This window comes from Pan paniscus, chromosome 6, assembly GCF_029289425.2.
Source record: "Pan paniscus chromosome 6, NHGRI_mPanPan1-v2.0_pri, whole genome shotgun sequence".
In the NCBI taxonomy this organism is placed as follows: Eukaryota; Metazoa; Chordata; class Mammalia; order Primates; family Hominidae; genus Pan; species Pan paniscus.
In genome coordinates this window covers 40,606,424-40,628,678 of record NC_073255.2, presented here as the reverse complement: position 1 = coordinate 40,628,678, position 22,255 = coordinate 40,606,424, and the positions used below count along the sequence as shown (strand labels likewise).

Sequence of the window (22,255 nt, the reverse complement as noted above, 5' to 3'; positions counted from 1 at the left end):
ATACAAAAAGTTTTGTCTCAAAACTTAGTAAAAGACATAAATCATTAGTTTAAAATGTTCAACTTATAATCAAAAATTGAAGATAGCTTATTAATTCAAAATGTGAAACACATTTCTCAGCAGGCAATTTAGTCAGGTAGGAATTCTCTATCGGTAATTCCCAGAATACAGTCTACAATGAATATGTATATCATCAAATTATAATAAATCTGAAACTAATCTGCTCTACCACTATCCTTATTCTGACTGGTCCCTCATCTGATCACTCTCCATTACTGAGACCTTAGAAGCCATAGATGTAACTCTTCTTCCTCCCTCTTCTCCCCCAAGCTTTGTTGTTGTAGTTGTCCTAGCATATTCCTCTAAATTCTCCTAGGTTCTGTAAGGATTCCTAACTTGCCTCAGACTTGTTCAGAAGTTCTGGCATGGATTTACTTAAAATTACTTCTATGGGACAATGTGCAAATCTGAACAACCAATTTTATCACAAACTTCTGAAATACAATCTTTTAACACTACCTTTCATGTATTATGTATGCATCAAATATCTCCAAACCAAAGCCTGCAACAAAAATTGTTAAGCTACATTAGAAAAAGACAATATCCTTTCTTTTTAAAGGATAAGAACTAATTAAAATCAACTTAACATTTCTGTTATTTGTTGTGAATTTGAATTCTGTAAGCCTAAGATGTGGTAAAATATTTATTTTTAATAACTGTGTTATGAAGACCTGGTTCCATCATGTTGTCCCATCACAGAATAAGACAATGCTACCATGCAAATCACCTATGTAGCTTCCACATTTATTTCATAGCTTCACTCAACTCTTATCTCCTTTAGTCCCACCCACTGAACAGCTGAATGAGATGAAAGATTGTTTACTGCTCTCCCGCCACTACCGTACCACCCCCCATCACCACCCAACCACCCCTTACTCATTCCCTTGCAGTCTGAAGAAATAAAGAATCCAAGCAGCAATAGCTGACTTGGTCATTGTTTATATCCCCCCTTCAGTCTATCAGGATTCCATAAATTTCATCCCTACCTGTACACTTTTAAGTCTAAAATACTCTCCTCCCCAAGTCTGCACATAAACTTTAGGGGGAAAAACTGACTATACTCATCACCTGCATGTGCATAAATATGTAAAACAGGTTAGATGCTTAGTAATTTAGATGATCTGTTCATTTACATTCTCAGGGGCACTAAGAAAGATATTTTTTCCTTTCATCAAAACAAAAAAGCCAGAAGAAAGAATTCTTAAAGCTGAACTATTTAGCAATAAACTCAAGAAATGTAGTAAGTTATTATTTCAGTAACTAAGAAAACACCTGGACGTCACAAATTCTTTCCTAGGACTGTAAAAACCCAAATTTAAAACAGTGTACTCTTCAAAAGTAACTCAGCAAATGGAAATGTCCTAGAAAAATCTCGGTTGCTTATTTCTTACTATACACACAGCTGAAATGGAACTCAGGAGTGGAAAATGTGAATGAAATGGCCTGTTCTTTTTCCAACATGTGGGGGAGGAAAGGAAATGAAAGGGCTCGTTAAGAGAATAACTGAGAATATTGAAATATTTTCAAAAATTAATTTCCCTAAACTTCGCCACTCCACATCTCCGCTCCCTCCCTTTTCCAAGGACCCTTCCCACTCTTTCTATCTCCTCCGGGGGGCGCCCTTCCCAGGCGTTCTCTTTCCCTTACTCCTAAAAATTAAGCCCAAATTCCAAACCAAACTACCGATTCTCCCTCCGTTCTCAAGACTCGCCCGCCATCCACCGGCCTTCCGGGCTGCGCCTGGAGAGAGGCAACCCCAAGAGGCGGGAGGAGGAGCGGGGAGGCGACGCGGTGACTGGAGCTGCGGCTGCAGCCGCCGCCGCTGCCTCCACCACAGCCTCAGCCTGGTGCATCCTTCTTCCTCCCTCCCCGCCGCCGCCCGCCCGGGTTGGCCCACACAACACCCTCGCCCGAGCGTTCACACTCGTCCCCACCCTCCTAGCCAGGCCCACTGCCCCACGAGGGTACTTCTGCCGAGGGGGATGCGGCCGGGGACAGGAGGAAGCGGGGCCGCGGACGCCGGCGGGCCCGGGAGGAGACTGAGGAAAGGCGAAGGGACGGAGAGAAGCAAGGGCAGGGCTGAGACCACCACGCTCAGGCTGCTCCGGCCGCGGAGGCCGCGGCTCTGCGCCGGGGGCCAGCCCGCCGCGGCACAGGAAATGCCGCCGCCTCGGCTCTCCTCACGTTCAATTCAAACTGTCACCGCCGCCGCCTCCCCTCCCCCCGAGCCCGCCGCTGCCGCGCCCCGGGCCCGCAGTCGCCCCCACCCCGGCTCCCCTCGCCGCTGCCTCCGCCTCGCCTCAGGGCGTTCCCTAGCTCGGTCCAGCGGCCGCAGAGCTTCCCGGCATTCGGAGCCGCTGACCCCAAGTCGCGGCAGCCCGAAGCTGAGACTCACCCATGGTGCTGCTGTTGACGCTCCTTTCCTCAGCAGCAGCGGATCTCGCACTGACCGACATCCCCTCCCCCCCTCCGCGACCAGCCCCAGCGGAGCGCAGCCCGCCGATTCTCCAAAGGCGCCTACGCCGATTCCGCAGCGTAGCCGCCCGGCGTAGCTGCCCTGCTTACGCACGCTACAGCAGGCGGACTCCTCCACAGGCTCTCGCCCGACTCCCGCTCCCTCCTCCGTCCCCCGCCCCCTCAGACGAGGCTTCCGGGCCTAGCGGAGGCTGGCTTCCATCTCGCGAGATTACCGCCTCCCCAGCTCCGCCGCCTCGCTCCATTTCGAGCATGACTTCATTGGCGTCAGCAACGTTTTGCTGTTCGGGTTTAGCCGCCATGTTTAAGTTGGCCGGGTTTCGCACCACTGAGGTCATGGATACTCAGGCCTCTTTGCGTGTTTCTTCAACACTGCTTCTAAGGTTAACCGCGTTACATTTGTTGGAGAAAATCCTGGGAACGCTGAAAAGGACTAGTGGGTGGGGTGCGAGGGTGGGGTCTTGCCCGAATTAAAGATGGCCGCAGTCAGCTCTGCCCCGCGCAATTTCACGTCAAGTTTTGGAGCTGCGGGAGCCGGCCAGTTGGCCTCAGCGCTTCCTTACGGAATTGGCGTAAGGCAAAGAGGCGCGGCTGGAAGAACCAGACTGAGAAAGTGCCACAGGGCGGGGGCCGCATCCGCCCCTCGGCTTCTGGTTACTGACCCGACGGCTTTGTGAGTGAAAGTGAAGAGACACTTCGAGGCAGGTGTCTGTGCTCCCCATTCATCCCTGTTTCCTTGGCTATCTTGACTTTCGGGGTGAAAAGTGAGGTTAGGCCCTGTTTCTCCGACCCTTCCCTCGCGCCATCACACTCTAGTGGCCTGGCACAGCCCCAGAGGTCGGCCGCTGTAGCCCCCATTGCGGACTCTCTGGCCACATTCATATTGGCTCACCTTGTCGGTGCCCGTTTCGGTCCCCTTGGAGCTCACACTCCAGTTGAGGAAATGAATGGACACAGGAACTACTGGGTAGCAAAAGACTAATAAAGGGCTGCGATTGTGTGAGTTTCTCCTGTAGCGATGAATGTCGCTGTCATTGGAACGTTCCCCAAGTGCCTTCTACTGAAAGCCTTACTTCACTCGGAATAACCTGTGGTCTTTTGCACATTTCTTGAACGTGATGGCTCTCTTGGTTGTATTCTTCATGCACATGTGTTACTTTTCCTGTTTAACTACATGTTAAAGAAATGTGTATGTTCCTGTTTAACTGCATGTTTAAAAAACGTATGTGTATTTTTAAGTTATAGACACGTGCAGGAAAGTTCAGAGCAAAATAGCTTATATTAGCGAAACAATAAATGTCTACTAATAGGAGAATGGATGAATAAGTGTCATTGTGGAACAAATTGACATACAACACGAACCAAAAAAATCAGTGAACTAAAGCTACCATTTTTCATATGGATAGAGTCATTAACCTAATATTGAGGAAGAAATGAAAAGACAGGTTGCGGAAAGATATATATGACATACCATAAATAAAAGTTTAATAATTACAAAAAAGTAAGATCAAACTAAAAATTGTATAAGGAAATGATAGATACCAAATTCAGAATACTAGTTGCTTCCAGAGATGAACAGAAGAGAATGTAACAAGAAGGGTTCATTTGTATCTATAACGTTTGTTTTCTACCAGAAATATCTTGAAAATGTGGCAAAACATTAAGCTAAGTAGAGGGCACATGGGTGTTCACTTGTAATTATTTCCTTTACTGTTCTATATACTTGAAATATTTCCAAGTAATTTTTTTTAAGAAAAGAAACTTATAGAAGCAACTTATTTTGTATCTTGATATATGCCATTTCGTAAGTCTACATTTTTACTGAACTGCTTATGAAGTCTGTTGCAACTTATCTGTTCAATCATTGTTTTAAGTTTCTGAAACTTCAAATGAACTTTTACTTTGGGAAATTTTGTTGAATTTCTATTTTTGAAAAAAAGCAGTGTACCAAGGAGGGTAAATGTATATAGCCTCCGGAGTCAGACTGCCTGAGTTCAAATCCCAGCTCTCCATTTATTAGGCTTGCAACCAAGAACAAGTTACTTAAACTTTTCTGTGATCCAGTTTCCTCATCTATAAACGGAGATAATACTAACAGGATTTTGATAAGAGTTAAATAGACTAATACATGAACACGGTGCTTAGTCAATGCTTAGTAAATATTACCTAAATATAGATTATTTTAAAATATAAAATTAAAGCAAATACTTATATTAATATAACCTAATAGTCTAAAGGAAGTAAATCTTTGCTTCCCATCTCTATTGATAATATTTCTTTGAGGAAGATCTCTTAATGGGTATGAAAGAGGTGAATTGTGTTATTTTGTGCTATGAAAATGGATAAATTCTTAATAGAAACTATATTAAATTCCTTGTCTGAAGTTTGTTCATGTTCACCCCACACTATGATAGCTTCACTACTTTTCATTGAAAATCACACAGAGTGGCCGGGCGCGGTGGCTCACGCCTGTAATCCCAGCACTTTGGGAGGCCAAGGCAGGCAGATCTCCTGAGGTCAGGAGTTCGAGACCAGCCTGGCTAACATGGTGAAACCCCGCATCTACTAAAAATACAAAAAATTAGCCGGGTGTGGTGGCGGTACCTGTAATTCCAGCTACTCGGGAGACTGAGGCAGGAGAATCACTTGAACCCAGGAGGCGGAGGTTACAGTGAGCCCAGATAGCACCACTGCACTCCAGCCTGGGCAACAAGAGCGAAATTCCGTCTCAAAAAATAAAAAAAGAAAAAATTATACGGAGTGTTACAGGCAATGAAATAATGATATTCTGAGGAACTTTCTTTGTAGGGAGGTTTCATAGCCAATGTTCTATAATGTATATACATGTGTTATGCAAATTATACGTGGTGCACGAGGAAAGAGAATTGTATTGATCTTATGATCTCTTTATTGCACTTATTTGCAATATTTATGATCTCTTTATTGCATTTATTTGTTAATAAAATATAGCCTAGACTTTAACCTACTGACTCAGAAACAGATTTAAAAAAACTGATCTGAAATTCTGGACAGACCATATAGATGGTTTCCACCACATATTTACAGCGTCCAAACTCACGTGGGCCTTCAACTTTACCAGGCAATGCTTGTTTTCCTAGTTGGCTCGCTCTTAATTTCCACAGCAGCCACTTCTGATTTTCTCCTTATTTTTCAAACCACTCCCCTCACTTATTCTCAAATAAGAGAATAGAAAAAAATAGAAACCATCAAAGAGGAACTCAGGCTGAGCGTGATGGCTCATGCCTGTAAACCCAGAACTTTGGAAGGCCGAGGCAGGCACATCACCTGAGGTCAGGAGTTCGAGACCAGTCTGGCCAACATGGTGAAACCCTGTTTCTACTAAAAATACAAAAATTAGCCGGATGTCGTGGTGGGTGCCTGTAATCCCAGCTACTAGGGAGGCTGAGGCAAGATAATTGCTTGAACCCAGGAGGCAGAGGTTGCAGTGAGCCAAGATCGTGCCACTGCCAGCCCTGGTGACAGAGCGAGGCTCCATCTCAGAAAAAAAAAAAGAGGTACTCCAACAATTTTATGTCTCCATACTCATTCTTTCAACCTTCACAATAGATTAGGTGCCCCCCTGTCTGAGGCACATATCTCTGCCAGTTCCCTGTATTCCAGCTCTTTGTGCTCGTTCTCTAGATTCTCACTCCTCCTGCCTTTCCAGGAACTGCAGTCAATGGGTTCTTTATTCAACAAGCTTCTGGGTTCTGCAACTACCACTCCACTGAAATTCTCAATGAGGTCACCAAGAACCTCTTGTGTTCAATCCAGTAGACCCTTTGTCTTCTTTTCCTTGACCTCTCTGCAGCATTTGATACTAGAACCCTTGGCCTTCTGCATTCATATGCCTTGATTTGTGAAACCACACTTTCCTAGTTTTTCTCCTAGATCTCTGTGTCTCTATTTTACCTTTCAGGACCCCCTTCTGGCTGTCAAATATCCATGAACCCCAAAGTTGTGTGCAATTTGTTTCTATCTCACTTTTTACATTATGCTTTATGTGGTCTCATTCACCTTCATGGCTTCAGCCGCCATATATACACTAGTAACTCCTAATGCAAGTTTCTAGTCCAGTTCTCTCTTCTGACTACAAACCTATATGTCTTACTGCCTTCAAAATATCTGTCCTGGATGTTCCAAGATATCTCAAAAATCCCAAACTAAACTCTTTATTTTACCAGCTTTTATGTTTCTAATCTCTAAAAGTGGGTATCATCAACCCGCTTTTGTAAACCAGAAATATGGGTATTATACTCAGCCCGTCTCTCTCTGTCAGCCATTAGAAAGCCCTATCAGTTTTTCCTTCTGAACTCTAATTTTCCATTTCTCTCCGCTTCATTACTATTCTACTTAAGCCATAATTATCTCCTGCCTCAACTCCTTGCAGTAGCTTTTCTGGCCTGTTATACTGCAACTCATCCTTTACATCGTACCCAGAGTGACCTTTCTAAACTTTAACTATGTCAGTCCCCTGTTTAAAGTCTTAAAATTTTCCTTGAAGAAACTTGCATGACACATTCTCTCATTTCTGGCTAATCTGCTATACCTTGCTCACCCTAAATCCTAGTAAGCCCTGCTGCTCCCACTTCGCTCTCCTTTTTACATTTGCATTCCTTACCTGGTTTTTCCTTTAAGTCTCAGCTTAACCACTATTTTCTCTAAAAGTCTTCCTTGATCACCAAAAACTAGGCTAGGTACCCTCTCACCTCCCATAGTATCTTGTGTTTTCTCCTATGGTAGTTCTAGTAGCAGAGTTTTGTAAATACTTGTCTCCTATTTAAGAGAGACAAGTTTAAGTCTAAACTCCTTAAAGTCAAGATCTCTTGTCTTGTCCACCTCTGTAGCCTCAGCACCTGGCCCAGGATATGGTATTCATTACTTTATTTGACAATTACTTCTTGAGTGATAATTGGATACTAGGCACTAGCACAGTGGTTGAAGTGTGGAATGGGGAAACCTCAAGAGGGAATCTCTTGAGATGTGCCAAGACGTCAATGTCTTAATTACAATAATAAGACGTATTTTTTACCTTTTTTGTTCTCATTCTTTAATGAGCACACAGTGTCATTTTCCAGAGATTGTGTGAAGTGTGATATTGCAACAGCTTGAATGCAAAAACAAAATAATCCGGCTATCTTCTATTAAGCTAGACATTAAAGGGGTTTACAAAAATGTAAAGCAATGGCACTCCAAACTATTTCTTTGTTGTTGTTTTGGAAGATACAGTTATTTTTCATCAAAATATGTTTTTTACGTTATCATGTAACGGTTTAGTGTTATTTGATGAATTTTAATGAATTGGTTTTTTAATGAAGTAATATTTTAAAACATTCTCAGTTTTAATTTTTAATACAATAAATATCAATAGATATATTTCACATAAAGAAATACTCTTTGGGGTTCTCGATAATATTTAAGAATGTAAAGGAGTACTGAGACCAAAAGTTTGAGAACTGCTGCACTAGCACATATGTGAGCTCAATGTAGATGTGTTAAATAATTAGTGAATGTCAGCTTGCCAAAACTCCGGCACACAGCTGCTTAATGTTTCTTAATAAAGGTTCCTCCCAAATGCCCAGACTTCGTGTCTGAACAGGTAAAAATATTACCCAGATTTAACATTTGAATATGCATAAGTGAAAGTACTCTTTAGGTCAGTGTGCTTTGTAAACTATGGAGTGTTATGCAAATATTCTTGTTTTAGTAATTGTCTGTGATAAATATGGACCAACATTCTAGCTGGTAGTAGAACCAGGACTACCTATAATAACCTGAAGATGAGAATTTTTATAGCCAGCCATTTCACATTGATCTCATTTAATCCATATAACAATTTTATGAAACAGGTATTACACCCACTTTTTAATTGAGTAAACCAAAGTTCAAAGAAATGAAATGATTTCCCTTTAGCTCTTAACATTTTATAAGGCTCTGAGACAAGGTTCAGAGAACTCATACTTTTCCAATACATGAGATCTCAGGTGAAGAGATTTGTTTCCCTATTGTCCTGAATCCTATCCTTTATTTGCTGGACATTAGTCTGGTGAGAGGGTAAGATGATTGTTACAATTTTCAGGTACTTTTTTACCTTTGATGCAAGAAGAAGGACCAGAGAATGGTATTAGGTCTATATGAAGGTTCTATTTGAGGGCCAACTCAGAACATAACAGTAAAAATGAGATGGCACCTCTCAACAGATCTCTCCTGTTTTCTGCGTTACCAAAAATTAGCAGACATGGTCAGATTGAGTGGTGGAGGGGAAGCTTGAGACTTCAGGTGTGTATTTTATGAACCAGTTTAGGCAATCCACAATATTTTGCTGTTAACAGTAACATCCAAGTATCCAAAAAGCCCTTGAGTGCTTTATATTCCTCCTTTGAAGGATATTGGAAGAGGATTGAGAAATTATGTGGAAAAGAAAGAGCCATTAACTAAAACTTTTTTCTTGTGAAAATTAAAGTTATGTAACTTGTTCATGAAAGCTGAAACTAGGGCTAGGCACGGTGGCTCATGCCTGTGATCCCAGCACTTTGGGAGGCCGAGGTGGGTGGATCATGAGGTTAGGAGTTCAAGACCAGCCTGGCCAACATGGTGAAACCCTGTCTCTACTGAAATGCAAAAATTAGCTGGGCGTGGTGGTGCACGCCTGTAATCCCGCTACTGGGGAGGCTGAGGCAGGAGAGTGGCTTGAACCTAGGAGGCGGAGGTTGCAGTGAGCAGATTGTTCCACTGCACTCCAGCCTGGGTGACAGAGCAAGACTCCGTCTCAAAAAAAAAAAAAAAAAAAAACAAGTTGAAACTAACTTAGTTTCGTATGAATTAATTTTTTTTTCAGGTCAGATTTCAAATATGAAAACTCTTCATTCAAGATATAGCCAGCCCCTCCGTATCTGTGGGTTCCACACCCATGGATTCAACCAACCACAGAAAATTTTTTTTAAATTGCATCTGTACTGAACATGTACAGACTTTTTCTTGTCATTATTCCTTAAGCAATATAGTATAACAGCCATTTACATAGCACTTACCTTGTATTAGGTATTATAAGTAACCTAGAGATGATTTGAAGTATAAGAGAGGATATGTATAGGTTATTTGCAAGTACTACACCATTTCATATCAGGGAGTTGGGCATCTGAGGATTTTGTCATCCACAGGAGGTCCTGGAACCAATCCCCTCTGATACTGAGAGACAACTATTACACAAGAGAAATATTCTACCATTCACAAAATCTCGTTTAAGTGTCGTGAAATACAAACACCAGGGAATCAAGGTAAGTATGGTTTAAATATTTTTATATTTAACTTTTGAATATTTGAAAATTATACATTCTAATGTTAAGTTCATGATTAAATAGCATAGTTATTAGAGGAAAGTTATCTTGAGAACAAAGAATCTAAAATAATTGACAATGTTAATGTTCCGCAAATTCAAGGGAATATTGACATGCCCTTTTATAGATTAGGAATCTGTAAGGTACAGGAAGTCAAGTGACACTTGCAAGGCTATAAAACTGATGAACGAAGTTTTTTTTTTTTTTTAATAAAGCCTCATAGCTTTTTTTTTCTGTTTAAAAATCAAACTTCATCCCACAAAGGAGGAAAAGCCAAAAGACATAGTAATAATAACAAAACAAAAGAAAATAAAATGAGAGAACCATGCAGCTTGAAGCCCCAGAGATTTAAACAAACAGCAAAAAAGCAGAGCAAATAACTCCCATTCTTAAATTAGTCACCTCAGGAAGAGTTTTTCTTTTTCCCACCAGCCAAGGAGGGAAGGGGGAGGAAGCAGTGCAGAAATAGGATGTTTGAATCCAGACTGCCTCGGGAGGCCGGATTTATCTCAACTTATCACTGGAGGCTCAAGGAATTTTCAAATTCCAGGGCTCTTCTGGAACCTTAGTTCTAATGCAGATAAGAGCCTCACTTCCCTCTGAAGACTCCATATCACTGGTAATAGACTGGCAGCACGGTTGCCTCAGGGACCAAAGGAAGAGAGGAAATCATTTACCTCGGTGTTCTCTTGCCAATCAGTGCCTTGTTGTGGAGCTATCCAATCTGATTACACAGTAGAAATACCGCTGAACACAATACTGGAGAAAAATCCAAAGTACATCAAAGAAAATCTATTATAAGTGGAAAAGGCCATTGTTGCCAACTCCCTTTGGCATTTTCCTACCATTGACTCAGAAACTAACTGAAATAGGAAACAAGGACACATGGTTCTATGGGAAACCAGCTGCCTTCAACAACCAGACTTAGTATATTGACTTTGGCAATAAGTGAATGCCTCCTGCACTAGAAGAGACTCCTGAAAGTGAACTGAATTGAACTTTAGTAATTTTATGTAGATGAAACATGAGGTTAGAACAAGGCTATGATTTCAGCAAGCAATAAGAACCTGCTCTCTCCAAGTTATCCTTTCTAGAGGACCTCTAATGAGTGGCTGTTTCCTGAAGATGCACTTGGAGACCTCATATCCAGGAAAACAGGAAATTTGGAGAGGAAGCAAATTAGCCTGTGCCAGACTGATCCACTTGCTTTAAGCGAAGCAGTTGCATTGGATTACCATGGAGACTGACTGGTAGAGGACAAATGCTTAGTAATAGTTAAAGTAGTATAGTGTGTCATTACTCCCCTCCTTCATGAGGCTCCCAACAACTCAGAAATTCTTTCCTGTACTGTATCTCTAATCATTTGATATTGATTGGATCCTATTTTTAGGGAGGTACTTAAGCATCTATTAAAAAAAAAAAGCAAATGATGGTGTTTGTGATTGTTATCCATGATGTGCTCCTTTTCATGTGCAGAATCATGATTATGACTTATTTATGGTTTTTGGTTGATACTCCTTTTTCTTTTATTTGCTTTAAAAATTTGGCAGTAAGTGATAACATCTTTCCAGCCAAACACTATAAACAGATAAACAGATTTTATGAAACCAAAATAATTGTCATTTTTATTATCCAAAATGGTAGCAATGCAGCATTAAACACTGGTGTTGAACTCTGGATATTTCACCCTCAAGTTCTTATTCCCAAGACTACAATTGTGTCCTAATAGACTCTAATATCTTAGAGTTGGAAGAGACCTTATAATCTAAATCAGCTACCAAATTGAAGAACTTCCTCAAATATGATTTTTAATGTCATGTATACAGCCCACAATAACAACTATTGAAACTATAAATGTTAGAGTTTGAATTTAAATGAAGCAGCTGTACTGCAGATGATATGATATTACTGCCTAACTCTATGGTTCACATATGGCATGGACATAATTCCCTTTCCCTTTCACGATTTGTGACACACAAGTGAGCAAACTCTTCTGAAATTTTTGTTTCTGATAAAAGTGATCATTTAATTGTTCATTATTTCAAAATACGTTTTTGCTTTGAGCTAAATGTCCATGACATGTAGATGCTATCAATGAATGCTAGACAACTAAAATGTTTTCTTTTGTAAAATCTAGCTGTTTTTGCAAATCTATGAGCAAGCATGACCATGGGTTACTTTTGCTGTGAGACTGCAGACCATGAGGTAGACTAAATCTTAGCTCTCTAATGCAGAACCTAGCATAATACCTTGCACATAGTAGGCACTCAAATATTTATTGGAAATAATTGCATATATTTTGGAGGGTTATATGTGGTTTAGAAAATAGAGTAGAAAAAGCAGCACCAAAAAGGGGCAAAAAAAGTGGAACTTAAATATTGCAAATAGGAAGAAATGGTTATATTATCTTCATAGTTGCTCCTTAATTTATCTCCAGCTTCCATTGCATGCACACACAAACACATTGAGAAAAAAGGAAAAGCAACAGTTCCTACACAATTTCCCCCCAGATTTCAAATCTGGCAGAGACTTCTCTGTTTTTAGCATCTCCATGACAGACAAATGAAAGCCTTGGCTAACTCTGCCATTGGCCAGGTTGGGTCAAGAGAACAAATCCATCTTTACTTTCCTTGCTTCAGCCCAGCTGCTTCTAGCCCCTCTCCCTTCTGATCAGTTCTACATAAAAGGCAGCCCTGACTCTTAGCTTCCCAAGATAGGTACTAACCTATTAGGGAAAAGTATGCACAAGCCTTCCCAGACATATGGTGGTTTTTTTTTTTTTTCAAGTTTATTGTTTTGAGACAGAGTCTTGCTCTGTCACCCAGGCTGAAGTGCAGTGACGCGATCCTGGCTCACTGCAACTTCCGCCTCCCAGGTTCAAGTGATTCTCCATCCTCAGCCTCCCGAGTAGCTGGGATTACAGGCGCCTACAACCACACCTGGCTAATTTTTGTATTTTTAATAGAGACGGGGTTTCACCATGTTGCCCAGGGTGGCCTTGAACTCTGGTCTCAGGCAGTCCGCCCACCTTGGCCCCCCAAAGTGCTGGGATTACAGGCGTGAGCCACCACACCCGGCCCCCTATAGTGCTTAATCTACCAAGGTGAACTCTGAAAAGAAAAAAAGAGAAGGAAAAGATGATAAAAGTAAAGCCCTTTCTTCAATCACTGGCGGATACTCTCCCTCTTCCTCTCCTTTTGTCACCAATACACAACAATCTGCAGCAAAGCAATCTTTCACTTTACATGTAAAATGATTTGCTGAAGGAATCAATAAGCATAATCCATCACATAAACAGAACTAACGACAAAAACCACATGATTATCTCAATAGATGCAGAAAAGGCCTTTGACAAAATTCAGCAGCCCTTCACGCTAAAAACTCTCAATAAACTAGGTATTGATGGAATGTATCTCAAAATAATAAGAGCTATTGATGACAAACCCACAGCCAATATCATACTGAATGGGCAAAAACTGGAAGCATTCCCTTTGAAAACCAGCACAAGACAGGGATGCCCTCTCTTACCACCCCTATTCAACATAGTGTTGGAAGTTCTGGCAGGGCAATCAGGCAGGAGAAAGAAATAAAGGGTATTCAATTAGGAAATGAGGAAGTCAAATTATCCCTGTTTGCAGATGACATGATTGTATGTTTAGAAAACCCCATCTTCTCAGCCCAAAATCTCCTTAAGCTGATAAGCAACTTCAGCAAAGTCTCAGGATACAAAATCGATGTGCAAAAATCACAAGCATTCCTATACACCAAGAACAGACAAACCATGAGTGAACTCCCATTCACAATTGCTTCAAAGAGAATAAAATACCTAGGAATCCAACTTACAAGGGATGTGAAGGACCTCTTCAAGGAGAACTACAAACCACTGCTCAACAACAAAAAAAAGAGGACACAAACAAATGGAAGAATATTCCATGCTCGTGGATGGAAAGAATCAATATCGTGAAAATGGCTATACTGCCCAAAGTAATTTATATATTCAATGCCATCCCCATCAAGCTACCAATGAATTGGAAAAAACTACTTTAAAGTTCATATGGAACCAAAAAAAGAGCCCACATTGCCAAGACGATCCTAAGCAAAAAGAACAAAGTTGGAGGCATTATGCTACCTGACTTCAAACTATACTACAAAGCTACAATAACCAAAACAGCAAGGTACTGGTACCAAAACAGAGATATAGACCAATGGAACAGAACAGAGCCCTCAGAAATAACACCACACATCTACAACCATCTGATCTTTGATAAACCTGACAAAAACAAGAAATGGGGAAAGGATTCCCTAGTTAATAAATGGTGCTGGGAAAACTGGCTAGCCATATGTAGAAAGCTGAAACTGGATCCCTTCCTTACACCTTATACAAAAAATTAATTCAAGGTGGATTGAAGACTTAAACGTAAGACCCGAAACCATAAAAACCCTAGAAAAAACCTAGACAATGCCATTCAGGACATAGGCATGGGCAAGGATTTCATGACTAAAACACAAAAAGCGATGGCAACAAAAGCCAAAATAGATGAATGGGATCTAATTAAACTAAAGAGCTTTTGCATGGCAAAAGAAACTACCATCAGAGTGAACAGGCAACCTACAGAATATGGAGAAAATTTTTGCAATCTACCCATGTGACAGAGGGCTAATATCCAGAATCTACAAGGAACTTAAACAAATTTACAAGAAAAAAAAACCCCACCAAAAAGTGGGCAAAGGATATGAACAGACACTTCTCAAAAGAAGACATCTATGCAGCCAACACACACATGAAAAAATGCTCGTCATCACTGGTCATCAGAGAAATGCAAATCAAAACCACAATGAGGTACCATCTCACACTAGTTAGAATGGCAATCGTTAAAAGGTCAGGAAACAACAGATGCTGGAGAGGATGCGGAGAAATAGGAACGGTTTTACACTGTTGGTGAGAGTGTAAATTGGTACAACCATTGTGGAAGACAGTGTGGTGATTCCTCAAGGACCTAGAACTAGAATTACCATTTGACCCAGCAATCCCATTACTGGTTATATACCCAAAGGATTATAAATCATGCTACTATAAAGACACATGCACATGTATGTTTATTGTGGCACTATTCACAATAGCAAAGACTTGGAACCAACCCAAATGTCCATCAATGATAGACTGGATTAAGAAAATGTGACACATATACACCATGGAATACTATGCAGCCATAAAAAAGGATGAGTTCATGTCCTTTGTAGGGACATGGAAGAAGCTGGAAACCATCTTTCTGAGCAAACAATCGCAAGGGAAAAAACCAAACACCGCATGTTCTCACTCATAGGTGGGAATTGAACAATGAGATCACTTGGACACAGGGTGGGGAACATCACACACTGGGGCCTGTTGTAGGGGGGTGGGCTGGGGGAGGGATAGCATTAGGAGAAATACCTCACATAAATGATGGGTTGATGGGTGCAGCAAACCAACATGGCACATGTATACGTATGTATCAAACCTGCACGTTGTGCACATGTACCCTAGAACTTAAAGTATAATAATAAAAAGAATGATTTGCTGAAGGAAGAAAAAAGTATTATACCTTGACACCAATCATTCCAGCTACTGTAACTGTGCCATTTTGGGTATATAATTTCTTTGGGAAATCGAAAGAATGTCAAGTATGTGAAGGTAATTGAGGATGGCTGCAGAATGGAATGTATGTAGATCCTCAAGTCATTTCAAGTTTCCTTCCTACCTCTTTCTCAAAGAAGCACATGGATCAGATATGGTGAAAGTTGAGGGAGGAGGCATGGTCAGGAAGAGGGAATACGTTAAGGCTCAGTTGCAAACGTTGTGTTAACTTACCCTAGCCACTAGGTCGATCTAGGGTGATTTAATTGTCTTAATCTAGAGACTAATGTACTTAAAATGATCTACTAAAGGTGAACTATTTACTCCCATCAATCAAAGAAAGAAATGTGGGAAAGATATTCTTGATTTTCTTCTCACTGTTTTGTAGTTTATATGATGACAAGTGGGGATAAGTGAATGGGAAAATACCTTAATAACTTCTTCCTGTAATCTTAATGCCATGTCATGCCAGAATGAGATACATCAAAAAACAAATTGTTCACAAACCTCCAGAGATCCTTGAAATTCCTCCAGGTTTATAATAAACACCATGTTAAAGAAACTGCAACAAGCAAGGAGGGTAAGGTTGATGAAGGAAGAGACAAAGGACACGAGTGGAGGGAGCAAGTGACTAGAACAGCTCGCTCACACCACAGGGGCCCCACCTCAACTCTCTAAATCCCGGGTATTGTTAGACAATCACGTATATTATGCCCAATCCTCACAAAAACTTCTCAGGGCAAGTATTACTCTTTTTGTTTTCTCATGGTAGAAAACACAGCTCAGAGAAGTTAAGTAATTTGCAAAAGTTGCACAGCTAATAAGCAACAAAGCCCAGTGTTTGGTCTGCCTTATTATGCTGCCTTTCTCCTATTGTGTATATGATATAGAAATAAATTACTTTATCCTGTTGTGTACACAGGATACAGAAAAATTTTCATCCAGGCTGGGTGCAGTGGCTCGCGCCTGTAATCCCAGCACTTTGGGAGGCTGAGGCGGGTGGATCACCTGGGGATCCACCCAGGCTTTTAGAGTGATTCCTCTATTAGTCTTTTCAGACTGCCATAACAAAATACCACAAACTGGGTGACTTAAATGCCAGAAATTAATTTTCTCACAGTTCTGGAGGCTAAAATTCCAAGATCAAGGTGTTAGCAAATTAAATTTCTCCTGAGGCCCCTCTCCTTAGCTTGCAGATGGCCACCTTCTCACTGTGTCCTTACGTGGTCTTCCCACTGTGTGTGTACCTCTGTGGTTTCTCTTTGTGTGTCCAAATTCCTTCTTATTAAGATACCAGTCAGATTGGACTAGGGCGCACCCTAACAGCTTCATTTTAACTTACCTTTCAAAGGCCTTACCTCTACAAATACAGTTCCATTTTGAGGACTAGGGGTTAGGACTTCAACATATAAATTTTTGAGGGATGTAGTTCATCCCATACCATTCTCCCTGCAAGCTACCAAAGTCTAGTTAATATGTATACCATTTGACTCGGCAATTCCTGTTTTAGATGTTTGTCCTAGAAAAATAACCAGTACATATATCAAAAGATTTTTTGTTTTGTTTTGTTTTGTTTGAGATGGAGCCTTGCTCTGTTGCCCAGGCTACAGTACAATGGCATGATCTTGGCTCATGCAACCTCCCCTCCTGGATTCAAGCAATTCTTCTGCCTCAGCCTCCCAAGTAGCTGGGATTACAGGCACCCGCCACTGCGCCCAGCTAATTCTTGTATTTTTTTTTTTTTTTTAGTAGAGATGGGGTTGTCACCATGTTGCCCAGGCTGATCTCAAACTCCTGACCACTCCGCCTCCTCTGCCTCCCAAAGTGCTGGGATTACAGGCATGAGCCACCATGCCCGGCGTCAAAAGGTATTTATATAAGGATGCTCACTATAGCACTGATTGAAACAGCAAAAATAGTAAATAACCTAATTGTCCATTAATAGGACAGTTGTATCATAAATTGCAGTTCAATCATATAAATAGAACACTAGGCCTGAAAAGATGTCCATGGTAAGTCAAAAACCTCAAGTTGTAGAAAACTGTATATAGTCTGAACTCATGTTTAAAAATTATATCGTGGCCAGGTGCCATGGCTCACGCCTGTAATTCCAGCACTTTGGGAGACCAAGGCAGGCGGATCTCGAGGTCAGAAGTTCGACATCTGCCTGGCCAAGATGGTGAAACCCCGTCTCTACTAAAAATACAAAAGTTAGCCAGGCGCAGTGGCGGGCACCTGTAATCCCAGCTACTTGGGAGGCAGGAGAATCACTTGAACCCGGGAGGCAGAGGTTGCAGTGAGCTGAGATCATGCCACTGCACTCCAGCCTGGGTGACAGAGCGAGACTCCATTTATAAAAAGAAAGAAAAGTTGTCATCCAGTTTGACATTATCTTATAATGTCATTCAAAGTTCATTACTGTATTTCCTCAGCAAATAAACTACCACCTGTAAATTTTAAAATATATATTAATGTGTCTGGTAGCCATTAGTCAGAAGTATTTGCTAGGACAATTTTGAACTCACAAGTGATACACCGATAAGTAGAAGAAAATTCCGTGGTCTTGAGCTCTCAGTGTTGGTGAGGTGAAGAGTACCAGGAGAGCCACTCTTGTTGACTCTGTTTATTGTAGGGTAGGGTGGTGCTGGTATTTGGAATACTAATAAAGCAGTGACTGGGTCTATCACTTCAGTTATCAAAAGAAAGAGGCTTTGATGGGTTGTGACCACTGATGACTGTCTTTGTGAGAAGCGTACACATACTTATTGTTCCCTGTGAAAAATGAGGACTTTGTATACATAGGCCTGTACAGTGGTATGAAAAGTACTTCTAGAGAATCTCTGAAGCAGCAGAACTCTTGATCAGCTCATCTCCCAAAATCTTATCATTTCCTTCAGATAGCAATAGGAGCAGTTTGAATGTGCTACAGCCTATCTACAAGTGTGATTTCTGGGAATTCAGTTTATCTTCCAAATCTTTCCTATCTCCAGCTCTTGATATCACTTTTATTCTTGTAAGTACCTCATCTTTGTTCAAACGCAATAGGTCCCAAAAGTACAATGTTTTCATCTGTCTTCAGACATGTATTCCTGAATGGGAATGGAGATGAAGAGCATGAGGCTGGTAGTCCCCTCCTAAGGGACTGGAAAAGAAACAGATATAATCAGGAAGGCTGTGGGCACAAAGAGAAACCTGCCAATTTCCCTATGTTGCCTGAGACATAATGCTGGAAATCAAGAGAACCTATCAGTCACTGGGAGTTTATTTCACCTACTAGTGAGGGGAGTGTGGAAATAGCCAGATGCCTGAAGCCTTACATGAGCAGAACCCCTTATACTCGAATGGTCTCCCTAGCTATTGCCCTGGGCGAGCCTGATGACCCTTTGCCCCAGTCCTTGTAGGCACCATGGAAGGGCAGAAAGAGAGGGGCTTTGCAGTTAGAATAGAGTTAAGCTCAAATCACAACTCAGCCACTTACTGGCTGTCTGACTTTGGGCAAATCAACCTGTCTCACAGGGCTAATTATAAAGAATCAATGAGATGACGTGAGTAAGAGCTTCACACAGTGCCTGCTACACAACTGGGACAAAATATACAGTAGATCTTTTCAGGATCCTTGCTTCGCACTCCACCGGAACCAAAGCCCAGCCTTGAACCTAAACCCTGGCAGCTCTGAGTCCTGACCCCTTGCCTAAATCCTGCTGAATTCTTTCTCTAGATTTGGACCCTGTTTTCAGATTCCTTCCGGCACCAGGATGCAGCTTCAGACAAATATCCTGCCTGCTTACACCTGCCAACTACACTCCAAGTTGAAGGCCAGCTTAAGTCAGACTAGAGTCTCTTGGGCACCTTAGACTTAATGACTTAGACCAGTGGTTCTCAGCCTTTTCTGGGACTACCTCAAATTTAAATCCCTCTGTTGGCAGGGCCTGGGAATCTGCATTTTAAAAATTTTGTTTTTATTTCCATAGCTTTTTGGGGGAACAGATGGTATTTGGTTACATGGTAAGTTCTTTAGTGGTGATTTGTGAGATTTTGGTGCACCCATCACCCAAGCAGTATACACTGAACCCAATTTGTAGTATTCCTCACAAAATGAAATTTTTTTTATTATACTTTAAGTTCTAGGGTACATGTGCGCAACATGCAGGTTTGTTACATATGTATATATGTGCCATGTTGGTGTGCTGCACCCATTAACTCATCATTTACATGAGGTATTTCTCCTAATGCTATCCCTCCCCACCTCCCCCAACCCCACGACAGGCTCCAGTGTGTGATGTGCCCCACCCTGTGTCCAAGTGTTCTCATTGTTCAATTCCCACCTATGAGTGAGAACATGCGGTGTTTGGTTTTCTGTCCTTGTGATAGTTTGCTCAGAATGATGGTTTCCAGCTTCATCTATGTCCCTACAAAGGACACGAACTCATCCTTTTTTATGGCTGCATAGTATTCCATGGTGTATATGTGTCATCTTTTCTTAATCCAGTCTATCATTGATGGACATTTGGGTTAGGTCCAAGTCTTTGTTATTGTGAATGGTGCCGCAATAAACATACATGTGCATGTGTCTTTATAGTAGCATGATTTATAATCCTTTGGGTATATACCCAGTAATGGGATCACTGGGTCAAATGGTACTTCTAGTTATAGATCCTTGAGGAATCGCCACACAAGGAATCCTCAAGATTCGTTGAGGAATCTTCCACAATGGTTGAACTAGTTTACACTCTCACCAACAGTGTAAAAGTGTTCCTATTTCTCCACATCCTCTCCAGCACCTGTGGTTTCCTGACTTTTTAGTGATTGCCATTCTAATCTCAAAATAATAAGAGCTATTTATGACAAACCCACAGCCAATATCATACTGAATGGGCAAAAACTGGAAGCATTCCCTTGGAAAACTGGCACAAGACAGGGATGCCCTCTTTCACCACTCCTATTCAACATAATGTTGGAAGTTCTGGCAGGGCAATCAGGCAGGAGAAAGAAATAAAGGGTATTCAATTAGGAAATGAGGAAGTCAAATTGTCTCTGTTTGCAGATGACATGATTGTATGTTTAGAAAACCCCATCGTCTTAGCCCCAAATCTCCTTAAGCTGATAAGCAACTTCAGCAAAGTCTCAGGATATAAAATCGATGTGCAAAAATCACAAGCATTCCTACACACCAAGAACAGACAAACAGAGAGCCAAGTCCTGAGTGAACTCCCAAACACAATTGCTTCAAAGAGAATAAAATACCTCGGAATCCAACTTACAAGGGATGTGAAGGACCTCTTCAAGGAGAACTACAAACCACTGCTCAACGAAATAAAAGAGGACACCAACAAATGGAAGAACATTCCATGCTCATAGACAGGAAAAATCAATATTGTGAAAATGGCTATACTGCCCAAGGTAATTTATAGATTCAATGCCATCCCCATCAAGCTACCAATGACTTTCTTCACAGAATTGGAAAAAACTACTTTAAAGTTCATATGGAATCAAAAAAGAGCCCGCATTGCCAAGTCAATCCTAAGCAAAAAGAACAAAGCTGGAGGCATCGTGCTACCTGACTTCAAACTATACTACAAGGCTACAGTAACCAAAACAGCAAGAGAATCTGCATTTTTAAATATTCTCATTTACTCACTAGAAGTGCCACCTCACTAATTTTTTTTTTTTTTTGAGACAGAGTCTCACTGTCACCCGGGCTGGAGTGCAGTAGCACGCTCTGCAACCTCCGCCTCCTGGGTTCAAGCGATTCTCCTCCCTCAGCCTCCCAAGTAGCTGGGACTACAAGTGCGTGCCAGCATGCCTGGCTAATTTTTTGTATTTTTAGTAGAGATGGGGTTTCACCATGTTAGCCAGCATGGTCTCAATCTCCTGACCTTGGGATCCACCCCGCTCTGCCTCCCAAAGTGCTGGGATTACAGGCATGAGTCACTGCCCCAGGCCCTCACCTCACTAATCTTCAACCATTTTTGCTTCCTTGCAGAAGTTTCCAGCAAGCTTTATAACCAAGGCCTTGATACCTAGTTTGCAGATATTAAGTGCTTAATAGATGTTTATTGAGGAAATAAATGCTTTCTGTTAGATGATATTTTTGTCACGCAAAAATAATTAGGCATGGAATTTATAAAATAATGTTAAAATAATGGCACTTACTAGGTGTTCCATAAAGATTGGTTCATGAATGATTAAAACCTGTTGCATTCAGGATGGATGTTGGGAGGAAAACTATTTGGGAGAAGCCTGTGTGTACGGAAGTTCTGTGGGAGCAAATGAAATGACAGCACGTGGAAGAATTTTATGAAGCATGAAGGAATATGAGGAACAATAATGATGCTATACCATCCATAACTTAGGCTCAGTGCATTCTAATTTGTTCTGTTGAAAAGGAAACTTGAGTAAGCAGCTTTTCACAGGTTACAGTGTGTCAACAGGAAGAAGAAAAGAAAGGGGTCTCATTTACCACCAGCTATACAAGCCCCATAAGGAGACTGTCTCCTCTCTCCTTTTATGTTTTTTTACTTCTTATTATGAAACATTTCAAACATATACAAAAGAAGAGAGAAGAGTATGATAAACCCTCATATCCACCACACAGCTTCAACAATTATCAATGTTTTATCTATATTGGACTAACCAAAGTAATGCAAAAGAGGGCTTCTCAGTTTACTCTAAAGATTGTTTGAAAAGCATATGTAAATAAATGTTCTAGGACTAGGTCAACATTCTTTGGGAAGATTTAGAGATAACA

General features: G+C 41.2%; 2 protein-coding genes across 3 annotated transcripts in view; one reads left to right on the top strand and one right to left on the bottom strand.

The window, feature by feature from the left end:
* SEPTIN7 (septin-7) overlaps positions 1-2,697 on the bottom strand; it is a 104,402-nt gene extending 101,705 nt beyond the window's left edge. The window contains exon 1 of the mRNA XM_057302846.1: positions 2,456-2,697. The gene's annotated coding sequence lies outside the window, so the exon portion shown is untranslated. The remainder of the gene's footprint in view (positions 1-2,455) is intronic.
* LOC129398411 (uncharacterized) overlaps positions 2,458-22,255 on the top strand; it is a 49,344-nt gene continuing 29,546 nt past the window's right edge. Inside the window, exons 1-3 of one of the 2 annotated variants that reach the window (XM_063606200.1) lie at positions 2,458-3,236; positions 9,717-9,833; positions 17,257-17,614. In XM_063606200.1, coding sequence (XP_063462270.1) covers positions 2,458-3,009 — 552 coding nt within the window. In that variant the 3' untranslated portion in view covers positions 3,010-3,236; positions 9,717-9,833; positions 17,257-17,614. Of the gene's footprint in view, positions 3,241-9,716; positions 9,834-17,256; positions 17,615-22,255 lie in introns of those variants that run through there. The other variant, XR_008955783.2, reaches the window with a different exon arrangement.